This window comes from Cavia porcellus, unplaced genomic scaffold (assembly GCF_034190915.1).
Source record: "Cavia porcellus strain 051 isolate PalLab524CR breed Dunkin Hartley unplaced genomic scaffold, mCavPor4.1 scaffold_49, whole genome shotgun sequence".
In the NCBI taxonomy this organism is placed as follows: Eukaryota; Metazoa; Chordata; class Mammalia; order Rodentia; family Caviidae; genus Cavia; species Cavia porcellus.
Window position 1 is genome coordinate 2,768,893 of NW_026947532.1, and position 14,881 is coordinate 2,783,773.

General features: G+C 56.3%; 2 protein-coding genes and 1 long non-coding RNA gene across 12 annotated transcripts in view; 1 reads left to right on the plus strand and 2 right to left on the minus strand.

Moving 5' to 3' along the window:
* The window catches only part of LOC101787584 (late lactation protein B-like), a 67,876-nt gene extending 65,769 nt beyond the window's left edge, over positions 1-2,107 (minus strand). For 4 of the 10 annotated variants that reach the window (XM_013153416.3, XM_013153415.3, XM_013153414.3 and 1 more), the window contains exon 1: positions 1,855-2,102. The gene's annotated coding sequence lies outside the window, so the exon portion shown is untranslated. Of the gene's footprint in view, positions 1-123; positions 1,403-1,854 lie in introns of all 10 variants that reach the window. The other 6 variants (XR_010045943.1, XR_010045947.1, XR_010045948.1 and 3 more) reach the window with 4 other exon arrangements.
* A 163-nt stretch (positions 2,108-2,270) lies between these two features.
* Positions 2,271-12,096, plus strand: Gbgt1 (globoside alpha-1,3-N-acetylgalactosaminyltransferase 1 (FORS blood group)). The gene is made up of 7 exons (XM_003470715.5): positions 2,271-2,502; positions 2,936-3,113; positions 3,668-3,733; positions 8,888-8,938; positions 9,026-9,061; positions 9,522-9,656; positions 10,839-12,096. Exons 2-7 carry the CDS (start codon positions 3,043-3,045, stop codon positions 11,521-11,523), a joined length of 1,044 nt encoding a protein of 347 aa, XP_003470763.2. The 5' UTR covers positions 2,271-2,502; positions 2,936-3,042; the 3' UTR covers positions 11,524-12,096.
* LOC134474975 (uncharacterized) lies at positions 7,881-14,794 on the minus strand. The gene is made up of 2 exons (XR_010045949.1): positions 14,570-14,794; positions 7,881-14,388 (listed from the first exon to the last, which is right to left on the minus strand). It is a non-coding gene; the product is annotated as an uncharacterized LOC134474975 (long non-coding RNA).
* Between the last annotated feature and the right edge of the window lie 87 nt (positions 14,795-14,881).

Consider the following 14,881-nt stretch of genomic DNA (forward strand, 5'->3'; position numbering starts at 1 on the left):
GCTATCCAATAACACATCCACGCACCCAAGCCTCAGCCTCCAGGGCTGCCAGAAGGTCAAGATCAACTTCACCATGGAACCCAGGGAGGGGTCTCCCCATGTGTCCCTTCTACAGATGCAAACCTGAGGACAAGAAGGTGTCAGCTGCACGGGGATATCAGCCAACATGACCGTTCACACCAACTGTCTCAGTCAGCTCTCCATTACTGTATCAGAGACCTGAGATGATCAACTTATAAAGAGAATAGGTTTATCAGGGGTCACACTTTAGGGGGTTGCAGCCCACAGAGTCGCCCCTTTGCTCTGGGGTCTGTCACCAGGCAGCATATCGTGACGGAGACTGATGGTAGAGGAAACTTATTCACCCCATAACTGAATGCAAAAGAGACAGTGGGAGGAGAAAGCTTTGCACATCCCCTATAATGGCCCAACCCCAGTGACCAGAGACCTCCCCTTATATATGTCTCTCATGTTCCCAGCACCTCCCAACAGCATCGCACCAAGGCGCACGCTTTCAACACCCAGCCTTCTGGGGCTGCTTCTCCAAACTACAGTGCCTCAGAACCCACAGCCCCTCCACCACGGCCCTTCTCTGGTTGTCCCTGCCCGTCTGCCAACCTCTCCCACCTGACCTGGGCCCATGGGCCCATGCACCTGTGACCCGCACTCCTGCAGTAAGCCCGGGATGGGGGGGAGTCAGCAGCATATGACAGGGCCCTCACCCACTCACCGCTGTACCTCCAAATCTCCATGGCAGAGCCTGGCACACAGAAGGCATTTCATGCTTATCAGATAAGTGGATAAAGCAATCAAAGTGATCCTCCTAATGACCTAGAATGCTGCTACTTGGGGATGAGAAACCAAAGACAAGAAGAAGTCTCGGGTCTGCGTGTTCATTTGCTCATGCCTGTGTACCGCTCCCCGATGTGTGTGGGCTCCTGGAACCCAGCGTTGCCCCTGCCAGAGAGCTCACAGCCTAACCGGTGGGACAGCACGGCACCCACAACCGGAAATAGGGGCCTTGATCTGGGCCTTTGCTTTGGCAATCTGCCTGCTCCTTGAAAGAAATTAAAAACTGAGTAAGATATTTTGAAAAGGTATAAACACGCCTTCACACTACACACACACACACACACACACACAGGCAGAGGGACAGAGAGCAATGCGTAAAGATCCTTATCCCATGCTTGGATCACTTTGTCCTTTTGGGTCCTTCTGCGGGTTCCCTGGGACTCCTGGAGCTGTGCCCAGAGTCCCTGGTTCAGACCAGTTCTTCGCTCAAATGTCTGCACACAGCTCCTGCCCTTGGCTTGCTCTTCTGTTGTTATACTTGTAAGTCACGGGTTTCCTTATCTTCCCTCGACTTTTCATCAGTCCCCTCTGGGCCAGTATAGTCATTAAGCTGGGAACAGAGATAAGAGAGGACTTGGCCAGCAGGGAGGCCAGCAGGGAGGCAGCTAAGCGTGCCCTGTCTTGCACCTCTTTAATAACGGTTACCAGGGTCCAAAAAGCCCAGTGAGGAAGAAGAACGGAGAGCTGCCCTAAACACTGGTCATTCAGCCAGCAATCACCAGTCCCCAAGCCAGTGCCCGAGGACTGAGGTAACAGGCCCTGCCCTACAGGAAACCTGTGGTCCCCAAGGAAACAAGAACACGGATGACCACGTCCCTGAGGCAACCGGGAGGCTGTGCCCAGGCACTGGGAAATCAGATTTGTGACTCCAAGGACTGCGGCAAACCCGAGCAAACCCAAAACTTTCACAAAGCATTGTTGTGGAGGTTTCTTCCCTGCGGTTCTCTGGCTGGTTTCTCTCCCCGGCTCTCCCTGTTTACCCGAGGGTCCCCCCTGACTCACCCCACATCTCCCAGAGGCCCGGGCCTGAGACACGGCACCCTTCGGTTTGCAGATCACTGCTGGGAAGTCCGGCGGGGGGGGCCTCCTGCACCCTGCCCCGAGGGCTTGCTAGGAGGCCAGCTCGGGTTGACAGGAGGACAGGAGGCTCCAGGAAATTCTGGGAGCCACTTGCTCACAGCCTCCCAGGAGGGGAACCCTGGGAAGCGCGCCGCTCAGCGGTTCTCCATTCCTGGAACTGCGCGCGGAAGCTGGAACTGGAGCGCAGGTTCTTTCCATCTCTCCGCCCTTCGTTCCGCCCAGCTCCCCGCCGCTGGCTTCCCGCCAGCTGGACCGCAGCGAGGCTCGCATACCAGTCCGAATCACGTGGTGAGGAGCCGGTCCCAGCCTTCCGGGTTTGGACTCTGGGTTGGGACCGGCAAGGCTGCGGTTGTCGGGTGGAAAGCGGACGCGAGGGTTTGGAGGACATTGCGCTCCAGGCTCCAGGGTGGGGGAAACTGAGGCCGCAAGAGGAGAGAACGGGACCTGACCCCGGGACCCTGGCCCTGGGCCCTTCTTCGTTTCTGCGGCAGGGCTGCCCAGAGCCCTGCGCATCCCAGCCGGGCAATGCCAAGCGCCCACACCCACCAGTGGTCTACGTCCTCATCGGGGGTGAGTGTCTCCCCACCCCTCCCGCGGAGGAGAGCTCCCAGGCTGGGCTGGGTGGTTTGCCCAAGGCTGCTTGGCAGCCTGCAGTCCTCCGGGAAACCTGGGTTTAACACGACCCCACTGCAAACCCAGGCTTCCCGGAGCAGTGCCGGGCTGCCAGGCTCCGCCCAAGGGAATACAGGCCACGCCCCTCCACCAACAGCCGGGGAACCGACTGGCTGCCTTCCAGGCTGCGATGTGCTGGGCGTGGTTCCTGTTGTCCTCGCTGGGAACTATCCTGGGAATCTTATCTCACCTGTGGCCTTCGGGAATGAAAGCAGGAGCCAGGCCCCCACAGCTGAGCCCCGGGTCTTCATACCCGGATGGACAGATCCAGGGAACAGCAGGGCTGCAGGGGTAGGTTCCCAATGACGGTGGAGTGAGAATTCTTTTGCAGTTTTAGGAGAGGCAGGGTTGGAGCCGGATAGCCTGCAAGGAGGACTCACTGGTCAAGGCCCAAAGACTGTCTGCGAGTGCCTCCCGGCTGGAAAGCAGCTCACTGCGATGTCCCGCCGAAGACTAGTCCTGAGCCTGGGGTTAATTGTGCTGGCCAGCACAGGCCTCTGGGCCCTGTGGTGAGTTCCCTCTGCAGCCCCTCTCTCCTACCCATGCGGGCCCCCTCTCTGGCCCTGTATGTCAACTCCAAAACCTTGATCCCTGCCACTACAGATTTCCAGGTCCTACCACTCTCTCCCAACTCCACTATCCCCCCAGCCCAGCCCCATGAATGAGTCTTAGCTTCTGAATTTTGCTTTGTACTGGCTTCTTGGCCTGTGCTTTGTAATTTCTTCTGCCTAGATTATCCCTCAAACCACATCTGGTCCATGATCCCCAAATTCACTCACCGTGCCCATGTGGGAAGGCCTTAGAGCTGTATCTCACCCTACTGTGTATGTCAGGGAAGGGGGTGGCATCAAGATCATGGGTGCCCCAAGAGTGAACAAGTGAATGGGGTCACTCCATGCCAGCCCTGTGCCATACGCAGGAGGCCTGGTTCTCTTAGCCAGACCCCAGGATGCAGATGCAACCCCCAAATGCACCACTGAGGGTGGTCATTCCCAGTAATGCGCTCCCCGTGGGTGTCGGCCCCTGGGACGGAAGGGAGTCAACAACTGTGCTTCCTTCCCAGGGTGTACATAGAGAACTGGCTGCCCGTCTCGCATGTGCCCTACTACCTCCCCTGTCCAGAGATCTTGTGAGTATGGGGCCAGGGGAATCGGGGCCCTGTGGGGTACTCACATCTCATATCAGCAGAGATCTTAAGATCAGGTTCAAAGCTTATGCAGTCGTGATGAGGTAGGGTACATCCGCCATTGTGGTCTCGGAGCCTCCTTGTAGCTCCCACACGGCTGGGCTTGGACCTGTCGCACAGCCCCAGTCTCCCTTGTTGCACCTGTGAAGTGGGAGGTCGGCGGCTCTTCCTGCAGCCGCTGGGAACATGGAGCCTGACCCATGGCCTGTGTTGCCCTGGAGCACTGACCGTAGGTGGTCAGTAGACAGTGCTTCCTTAGGTCTGGACTTTCGGGCTCCATTCTGTGTTCTCTGCAGATTCGGGGAGACAAATGAACATTTCACTAAAACCCTGCCCACTTGAAAATCTGACTTTTTAACAGCTAGGTATGAAAACATGGTTGGGACCATCTCAGAGGGCCATTTGGCAGCGCGGCCTTCTGTAGCTGGGGATGTTGGGAAATCCAGTACCAAACTGAAAGGAAGGTGCACCGAGGAGCTGGAAGGCCAACTATTTATTGCACCGATGGGTGGGCAGGAAGACCAGTTCCAAATCACCAGCCCCGAGTCAGTTTTGGGTTTAGTTTACACAAGATTTGCAAGCAGGAAGTACAAAAGCTGATAGCAGGGAATTATCTAATTGGTTACATGAGTCAAGTCACACATGGTCAGGCAGATTAGTTTTAGGCGGATTTATTTAAAAGGATTTGTTTATCATAAGGCAGGAAAGTTCTGGGAGCCGGTGTTGAGCAGAGCAGGGAGAGTTAAATGTGTCCCTACCTGGGCCAGTCTGTCCTAGGTAGACAGTCCTGGAAACATGTTGGAAAAACAGGATCCATTTTTAGGGGAGAAAGCAGACATTGTACTCAGGCTGACCTGCGGCAACCTATCTGTGAGAGGCAGCTGCACACAGACGGTCCAGGCTGACCACGTTTAGTAGTCTTGTGACTGCAGGAGGAGAACGCCCTGGCTCCGTGGAGCAGCAGGCTGCGAATTGATTTTTACATTTCTGCTCAGTTGCTATTACAGCGACAAGGAAAGGAGAGTGGGAACATCTGTATTGTTGCCAGACTACTAAAGAACACGGCTCATCTTACTTTTATAAATGTTTTAGTCCAGTTTCTGCTGCTAATAACACAAAAAGACTGGGTGTGTTACAAAGAAGAGCTTTAATTGGACTTACGATTCTGAGTGAGGGTTCCAGGGGCGGCATCTGATGGTGGCTTTCTATGGCAAGGCTAGGGTGTGGGGGCTCGTGCTGAGAGGGCAGCGTGCATGCGTGTGTGTGAGTGTCCGTCTTCTGCTCTCTTCCTCCTCTTGCAGAGCCACCAGGATTCAGTCCTGGGTGCTCCTTCCCGGTGACTGGATCTAATCCTGATCTCCCTGTAAGGCTCTACCTCGAAATACTGTTGTAGCTGGGCTTGGTGGCTTATACCCTGTAATCTCAGCACTCAGGAATGGTTCTTAAAAATAATAATACCCAGCACTTGGGAGGCTGAGGCAGGAGGACTGCCATGAGTTCGAGGCCAGCCTGGGCTACAAAGTGAGTTCAGGGTCAGCCTGAACTACAGAGCAAGACCCTGTCTCAAAAAAAAGTTAGGGATGGGGCTGGGGATTTAGCTCAGTGGCATAAGCACCTGCCTTGCAAGCAGGCAGTCGTGAGTTCGATCCCTGGTACTGATAAAAAAGAAAAGACAAAAAAAAAAAAAAAGCTAGGGATATAGCTCAGTGGCATTAGCACCTACCTGGCTAGTGCAAGGTCCTGAGTTCAATTCCTGTACCAAAAATAGCAATAATAATAATTAAACACAGTCATATTAAGTTTTCACTTGCTTACTACCTCACAGTGGGATTGAATTCCAGCCTGAGTATTGGAAGAGAATGAGTCATATTCAAGCCATCACAGTTAGGAAGATGGAAAACAGAAAAGAAAGAAGAATCTCTTGGGTCTCACCCACCTGTGTTATAGCCGCATCACTTCCGGTTTGCTGTGTTTTATAATCACCCTAGTTCTGGGCACCATGGTTCTAAAAACACTGCTTGGTACTGAAAATAGTTGGGATCATTCTGATTTTTGCACTTCATATCCTCTTGGCTGTTTTCAGCCTAGTCACCCTTACCTTATCCCACCTGGGGGCTGGGTCTTAATTCTTGAGTGCCTCAGCCTTTTCCACCAACAGCTGTTGAGCATTAAGCTTGTTTCCAATTTCTCTGTGTTCTACATGCATCTCTGATGAGCAGCTTCGGCCACCGCCCCTTCTCCACTTTGAAACTCATTTCTTTCTGATCTGCTCGCTCACGGGGCCAGAGGATGTGGACAGGCTCATGATCCATGGCGTGAGGAGGTTTACCAGAAGGACAGGAGCACCGGAAACATGCACATGTGCACACACCCAGCCCTGAGCAATGCCCAACAGGACCACCCCCATGTCCCACCTGAGTAATGCTGGGACAAGCTAGTGTTAGGAGAATCAAAAGTGAAACCACCCCTCAGAGCCCCGTCTGGTGGCACACACCTGTAAACCACAGCACTCAGGAGGCTGAAGCAGGAGGAGCGTCACAAGCTGGAGGCCAGCCTGGGCTACATGGTGAGTTCAAGGCCAGCCTGCACTGCATATCGAGACCCTGTCTCACAAAACCAACTACCCTGCTGAGGCCAGACAGGAAATGCTTCTTCTGGTTTTCATTTTTGATTACTGGAAAGCCCTCGTTTTCATGACTTCCCATTCATTGAATTTGCCTTTTGAAGAACTACATATTCAGCCGTTTTCTCTCTCTGTGGGTTCTCTATTGTCACTTCTGTTTTTCCTTTCAAGTTGTATGTCTTTGGGTTTTACCGAGTTACTATTTTTTAAGTAGATTGAAGTGGAAAACTTTTTGTTTGAAATGATCACTCCCTTTTCCTATAGATTTCTTCTTTTACCTTTCGTTTTATTAGCTTCAGGGGTTCAGGCATCTGAAGTGCTCTTGTGTGTACAGCTCTGTTGGGACTGGAGTCCAGAGCCAGTGTGTGCAGGGTGTGCCGTCCCGCCGAGCTGCACCCACAGCCCCACCCTTCTCATGCTCTGATCTGAATCTGTACCGCAGCTGGGGTGTGTCTGGCTTTGGAGAAGAGGAAGGAACTCGTCTTAGGAATGGGGTAAAAGGGCCACGGCTGCTGACGTCAAAGCACAGTTCCCCCTTTTTATGTCCAAGCACCTCCTGAGAATCCCATCACTTCCTGAGAGAAGCCCTCCAGCGGCTCTGTTTGTGAGAAATGCAGGCAGAAGTGCAATTTGATGAACTGATTCTGAAACACGACCCATTGGAGAGGAGACAGTAGCCACGACAGGACAAATACTGCAGGGTTCCCCTTATGCGAGGCACCTGCCTTCCCAGGCTTCTTGGAGGAAGAGTAGAGTGGTGGTTATTCCTCCTGGGGCAAGGGGTATGTCACCACACGAAACAGATCAGACTGAAGCAGCGGGGAGAATCAAAGGATGCTGAAGCTGTCCTCGTTGCTGGAGACCCATAGAGAATGGCAGACAACAGTGGCATCAGGAGATTGGTCCTTGGGACTGCCTGGTGACAGTCCACCTCCGGCTCCCCTGGCCCTAGCTATGCCATCCTGATGCTTGCTGGAGGGCCCTGGGCAGGGCTTTCCCTGATCTGGGGCATCAACATGGGTGGGTTTGTGGACAGAACTAAAGCTTGTGTCTAGCCCTACTCCCTCAGCCAGCTGGAGACAGAGCCAGCAGCAAGGCTCGGACCCTGCAGTCCTGCCACCCCCTTCCAGGAGTCCTCTGGGCTGTCTGACTTTTGTCAAATCCAGCAGATGCTGACCACGCAGGATGCTAGGATGCCTGGCCTCGTGGTGCACCTGCCAGGCGCTGGCACAGGCTGAGGCCCCTTCTCAGCTACCTTAGTTCTCCTGGCCACTCTGGGGTTATAGGTGGTTGTGTTTTACAGGTGAGGAGAGGCAAGTGTCTCAGTCAGGGCTACACTAGAGAAACCGAACTGGTAAGAGACAGACAGACAGACACAGAGGCACAGAATCATCAGGAGTGTTTGGCCTGTGTGATTGTCTTAGTTACTTTATGATCGTTGCTGAGACAAAATACCTGATGCCCAAGTTGGGAAAGGAAAGGTTTATTTCTTACAGTTTTTGGAGGTTTCAGTCCACACTCAGTTGGCTCCAAGACAGGCGGGCATGGCTGGACCGCAGTTCATGGCGGCCGCCCACAGCGAGCTCGAACCAGCAAAGAGCAAGACACACCTTCTTCCTGCCATTACATCACATCCTGGTTCTACCCCTATGTGGGTGGAGCACTGACACCATCAATCTAAGCACTATACAACAATGAACCATCACGAATGAACAATGCAAACTCATGAGGCCCGGGGGACACAAACATAAACCATGACAGTGATCCTAAGGACTGGCCAAGCAGACCTGCAGTGCCTCGGGCAAGCTGGAAGTCACAGCTGACGCTGCGTCTGTGGACAAGTTCCTGTTTCTGTAGGGAAACCCCAGCTCTGTCCTTGAGTCCTTTCAACTCATCTGCCCCAACTGTGTCCCAGGATAGTCTCCTTCATATAAATTCAACCTGAGCCAATCTCACCTACAGATGCCTTCACTGCAAGACCTGGACCTGTGTTTGAATGTTTGCTTGCTTGTCTGTTTGTTTGTTTGGAGACAGGGTCTTGCTATCTAGTTCAGGCTGGCCTTGAACTCACAATGTAGCCTAGGCTGACCTCAAACTAATGCCAGTCCTCTTGCCTCAGCCTCCCAAGTGCTAGGATTACAGGCGGGTGCCACTACACTGGGCTTGACTTGTGCTTGAGAAACCTGGCATTGCACCCTAGCCTAAGTGACACACGGCCCCAAAATCAATCAACTCGCCCCAGTCCCTGGGCCTTTGAGGGTCTCAGTCCTGCCCAGTGCCCGGCACATACAAAGCTGAACCCAGCGTCAGCTTGGGGCCAGGTGGCACAGGGTTTGATCACTGCCCTTGCTCCTGTGTGACCCTGAACAGACCAGGCTGCAGGAACCCCCAGCCCATCTCGGAAAGGGCAGGGATCTGCCTGGGCCCCGTTCCTGCTGCCCGGCTCTGATGACCCTTCTTGCCTCCATCACCAGCAACATGAAGCTGCAGTACAAAGGGGAGAAGCCGCTGCCGCCAGTGACCCAGTAAGCACATTGTCACTGCCCGCTTGGTGGCCTGGGGGCGGGAGGGGGACCCACACCATCCCTCATGCCTTCCCTTCTCGGTTACAGGGCCCAATACCCTCAGCCCAGGCTGACACAGCACAGGTAAGCCTCACAAGGACCTGGTGGGGCCTGGGGAAGGGTTAGGACTGGGGTTAGAGCCTGACCGGTACAACCATGGCAGTGGCCAGAGTCAGGGTGGCCTTTGGACCCCCACTCGGGCAGCTGGGCTCCAGCTGTCACGAGCATGGCCAGGTGAGCCATCTGCTCTGACCTTTTTCTGCACCACACAGGAGGCTTGGAGAGCAAAGTGGCATTTTAGGGTAACATAGGCCCCAGGCCTCAGTTCACACCTGTCACCACCCATGATGCAGTGTTTCACACTTACCGCCAACCCCAGCTTGCACAGAGACTGCCAGTGTCCCCACACCAACCCTGTGCCCACCCAGCCCTGCCAGGTGGCTGCTGCCATCCCATCTTCCCTTGGGGAAGCCCAGACCCTGCAGCAGCATCATGTAGGGCAGCCCAGGTGTGCTCACCACACTGGCTTTTCCCCTGCCGCCAGGCCCACGGAGCTCCTGACACTCACGCCCTGGTTGGCACCCATCGTCTCCGAGGGAACCTTTGACCCAGAACTGCTGCAGCACATCTACCAGCCGCTGAACCTGAGCATCGGCGTCACGGTGTTTGCCGTGGGCAAGTGAGTGGGCTGGGCGGGAGTGGGCCTGAGCCGCAGGGGCTCACAGGCCAGGGGAGACATGGGCTCTGATCAGGGGCTGAGGGACAGGAGGCGCGAAGGATGGGCTCCCTGGAGAAGGGGCCGGCCCAGGACACAAGCAGAGGCCGAAGCTGCCCAGGTGAGAGGCAGCGGGACCTGATCCAGGTGACCCCTGGGCCTGGGGGTGCAGCCGTGTCATGCACCTCTGCTTCATGCCCCGACATCCAGCACCCACCCTCCCTGGATTCTGCCACCTACTTCTCAGCTCCTCTCTTCCCCTTGGTTCTCAATGTCCTGCCTCCACAACGGGCAAGCTTCTAGGTAGCTTAGGAAACCAGAGCTCCTGAGAATCCCTGAAAACACAGCCCAGTCTCGATGAGAACCAGTACTGTTTATGACTGCAGGAATCACCAGGCTGGCACCACTGGTCCACGTCTGAAATCCCAGCTCCTGAGCCGGGCGTGGTGGCTCATACTGCAATCCCAGCACTCGGGAGGCTGAAGTGGGAGGATCATTGCAAGTTTGAGACTAGCCTGGGCTACAAAGTAAGCTCAAGGCCAGCCTGAACTGCAAAGAGAGACCCTGTCTTAAAAAGACTAAAAAAAATAACGAAATCCCAGCTCCTAAGGCAAGAGGATTGCAAGTTCAAGGCTAATTTGGGCAACTTAGGGAGAGGGTCTCAAAACAAAAACAAGGACTGGGGGTGGTAGAGCGGCCCTAGGTTCCACCCCTCAAAAAGAAAGGGAGGGAGGAAGAGAGGGAGGAAGGAAGGGAAAAGAGAAAGAAAGAGGAGAAGGAGAAAGAGAAGGAAGGAAACTGCCCTGGGGTCACCCTCCCAGCAGTCCTCCGGGGTCAGTACAGGTTAAATAGCATCTTGATCGGAAATGCCTGGGACCAGAAGCATTTCAGATTCAGAAGTTTTCAAATTATGTAAATCCGAAGACTTCACCAGCTCAGCATCCCTAATCCTAGAATCTGAAGTTGGATTTTCAGATGAGCCACTTGAGCCTGGGCTAGGATTATGGGAGTTTGAAAAACAGAGACCCCAGTGGCTTCTTGCAGTGCTGCCCCGGCCAGCCCTGGGCCCCAGGGTGGACCAGCACTCAGTGGATGCCAGGCAGCACCCCTCCTGGGTAGCCCTGGGTGACGAGGTTATGGCCACAGGTACACCCGGTTCGTGCAGCACTTCCTGGAGTCGGCGGAGGAGTTCTTCATGCGCGGCTTCCAGGTGCACTACTATGTCTTCACCCACGACCCCGCAGCCATTCCCAGGGTCCTGCTCGGCCCCCGTCGGCTCCTGGACATCATCCCCATCCACGGCTATACCCACTGGGAGGAGATCAGCATGCGCCGGATGGAGGCCATCAGCCGGCACATCGCCAAGAAGGCGCACCAGGAGGTGGACTATCTCTTCTGCCTTGACGTGGACATGGTGTTCCACAACCCGTGGGGCCCCGAGACCTTGGGGGACCTGGTGGCTGCCATTCACCCAGGCTATTTCACTGTCTCCCGCCGCCAGTTCCCTTATGAGCGCAGGCAGATTTCCACGGCCTTTGTAGCTGAAAACGAAGGGGACTTCTATTATGGTGGGGCAGTCTTCGGGGGTCGAGTGGCCAACGTGTACGAGTTTACCAGGGGCTGCCACATGGCCATCCTGGCGGACAAAGCCAACGGCATTATGGCGGCCTGGCAGGAGGAAAGCCACCTGAACCGCCGTCTCATCACGCACAAGCCGTCCAAGGTGCTGTCTCCCGAGTACCTCTGGGATGACAGGAAGCCGGTGCCATCCAGCCTGAAGCTGATCCGCTTTTCCACATTGCTCAAGGACACCAACTGGCTGAGGAGCTGACAGCAGAGCCTGGGCCACCCAGCCCCCAGCCTGGTCTAAGCTTTAGGTGGGGACCAGCCCCATCCCGCCTACCTCTGTCTGTTTCAGGAGTCCAGCAGGAGAAAGGGCACGGAGAGGTGGCTGTCAGCTGGAAAGGGCTGCACACCCACACCGACACCCACATGGTGATCTGGCAGAAGATGACTGGCCAGGAGGAGGAGATGTGAGGGTATAAAAGCCGGGGCCTGGCATGCTTCCCCGGCCAGGACACCTGCCTCCAGGGGTAGCGCTAGAGGCCCAGCCCTACTCAAAGTGCCTGAGGCCCTGCTGCTGCCCCCTTTGTGGCACAGTTGACTTGAAAATGCACTCAGACCCCTGTACGGACAGCGGCCAGGACCCCTTGTCTCTGGCTGCAGCGGTTCTGGCTATTGTGATGGTGCTCAGCCACAGATCTGCCAGACAGCCAGTCCTGCCCTCATGAGGACCCAGGGCCAGCCTCTGGCATGGACCTAGCCTCGAGTAGGAGTCCAGATGCCTCCTTCATGCTTGACAGTGTTTGAGGTGGTTTTCAATAAAAGTGGTGTAGGCAACGGGGATGGTGTAGGCAATGGCTTCTGGGGATACAGGCAGGCTGGATCGCCCCCAAAATCACCCTCGGGGTGGGAGGGGTACGGCATCCCTGAAAGTCTAAGCTAAAGCTGCCTGCTGCTGCAGACCAGAACTGCCCAGCTCCTTGCCATGGAAAGGAGTCCTGGCTCTGCAGGGACCTGGATAAAATGGGAGCTGTACCCCGCCTGGGCACAGGGCAGCAGGGCCACACCGCGCACCTCCTGGCTCAGTCCCTGGTGCACAGGAAATGCATCTGATTCTGGGGTCACTTCAGCCCCAAGAAGCCATGGGGAGCCGGGGAGAGATGGGGTGTGGCGCGGGTGGAGGCCTCATGTCCAGTAGCAGCATCTTTCCCACAGAAGGAGGAGGCAGGGGAAGATTCTATGGTCACACAGGGTTAGCTGGGAGCAGCCTGAGCCCACTCTTCTCACAGCTTTCGGCTTAGCAGGGAAGCAGGGAGCCATCCCCAAAATGACATCCCCTTGGAGTCATGGGGCAAGGACACAGCGTGAGCTGGAGAGGAGCAGAGTCCCAAAGAGGCAAAAATGGCCCATGACCTGTGTCCCCCAGAGGCAGCACCTGCCCAGGGCTCTTGGCCACCGCTCAAAATGGGGGTGGAGGTCTGGGACCCAGGGCTGGGTTGCAGGAGCAGCCCTGCCTGCAGAGAGCTCCTGCTCAGGTGCAAGGAGCCTCTTAGACGTGGAGACAAGGCAAAGCCCAGGGGCCTGGGCAGTGTCAGCCCATAGGGGCGGCCGCCAGGTTCCTACTCCCTACCTGGCTCTGGGGCTTTGCCCAGCGTGGTGGGTCTCAGCTCCTGGACACAGTGGCTAATTGGAGACCCCATACCAGGGCACAGTCCTTGGACACCAGCCACGTGAGTGATGGGTGGAAGCCAGCTGCTGAAACCAAACCACCCAGCACCCGCCTTGCTCTCCCTCCTGACAGGCACACGAGGGCCTGAGCCAGAGACACTCCTTGGGGGAAAGAAGTACTGGGCCTGGCCCAGGAGAGGAAGATGACCCAGGGACATGGCCCAGTGGGGAGCCCTCTGCGTAAGGCAGGATTCAGTTTCCTCGTGTAAACACAGGCAACCTTGCCCGAGCAGATCAAAGTTTGATGGCACTGAAGCTTCTTAAATTGCAGGGGTGCCCTTCAAGAAACAGGGGTAATTACAAATCCCTGCAGTGCCCCTGCCAGGGAGCGCCCAAAGCCTGAACTTCCTGTCTCTGCCAATCCAACGCCCTCATCACCCACTATGTCCGGCACCACAATGGTGTGGCCTGCCTGTCTGTCTTACCACCAGACCAGTTCTCTGGGAATCCCTCCTGCTGCACCTCCTGGAAGCCTTCCAGGTGGTTGCCCCTGTGCCATCCCATGGGTCTTCCCATGGACAACCCGCCTCACCCATGCCATCACTGTCCGCCATTTCCATGCTGCCCCCAGGTAGGCAGCTCCAGGAATGCGCTGATCGCCCACAGCTAGCTGAGCGCTTCTGCTACCCGGCACCCCAATGCAGTCTGTGGGTGTTCACTGAATGTCTGGGTGAGAGGCAGCTGGGAGAACACAGGTTGGGGAGCCTGTCCTGGTGCGCTGGGATGCCAGGTGGGTCACACCACATCCCTGTCCCCAATGGTGAGGGTTAAATGTGATTACAGCTGGGGGAGCTGTGGGCACCTCCTGCTGAGCAGCTGTTGTGACTCTGATGTACTGGAGGCCTGGGCAGCAAGCTTTGCCCAGCAGAAGGCAGAGGGCACGTCTCCAATGGCCCTCACAGCACATAGGAGGACGCTGGGGCAGGAGCCTGGGGTCCATGCCTGGAGGGACAAGGCATCCACTCAGCCGCCCCAGTTCTGAGAAGGCCATTTGGATGGGGCACTGTCTGCAGTGGGGATGAATGAGGAGGACAGGGACAAATCTAAGTCCTCGTGCAGAGCTAGGTGTGGTCACTTAAGAGCTGAGAGACCTTGAGGGTAGGTGCTGCCCCTCGGGTATAAAATGAGCTTTCAAGCTGGACGTGGTGGGGCAGGCTTGCAATCCCAGCCCTTGGGAGGCTGTGACAGAAGGATCGCTGGGAGTTCCAGACCAGCCAGGGAGCTCAAGGCCAGCCTGCACTGCATAGAGACCCTGTCGCAAAGAGAAACAGAAAATGAGCTTTGACCCCTGACCACTGGAGGGCTCCCTAATAACCCTAACCCCAGCACCTGTTCAGCCCGGGCTGCAGGGTCTCTTCTTCCACCCTTCCACTTGTCGTACCCAGCCAGAAACGGACAGACACACCTGGTGACACAGAAGAGAGGAATGAGGGGGCAGATGGAAGGGAGGGGCCGCCTAACCCCAGCCACCCACCGAGTGAAGTCTTGTAGGTGGACTGGGCCACCTGCGAGCAACAGGCTGAGGGTGTGTATTTGGTGGCTGTCTCCGGGCTCCCCCCATATCCACCCAGTCTGGTGGTCCCCACCTGGCAAAGGTGACGAGGATTCTAGGTGCCACAGCGGTGGAGTACAAAGTACGGGCAGCCGGATAGAAGGACAAACGAGATCAGCCTCGCAGGACCGTGGCGCGTAACGCGCGCGCACCCCTCCAGCAGGGCGGGGTCACGTGAGCGCGCCGCCGGCGGTGCCGCGCAGGCTCCGCGCGCGCGCCGGACCGTGTGCACGAGGCCGACTCCCGCGTGAGGTCCGGGCGCGAGCGCCCGGGGTGAGAGGCCGAGCACGCCCCCGAGCTCCCCGACGGGGCCGCGCCTCGCACCTGCGGGCGGCCGGGGCGGAGC

Coding starts and splice junctions, on each gene's coding strand:
- Gbgt1 (XM_003470715.5), top strand. CDS start 3,043: ATGTCCCGCCGAAGACTAGTCCTGAGCCTGGGGTTAATTGTGCTGGCC. Junction 3,734..8,887: donor CTCCCCTGTCCAGAGATCTT/GTGAGTATGGGG, acceptor CTCCATCACCAG/CAACATGAAGCTGCAGTACA. Junction 8,939..9,025: donor CCGCTGCCGCCAGTGACCCA/GTAAGCACATTG, acceptor TCTCGGTTACAG/GGCCCAATACCCTCAGCCCA.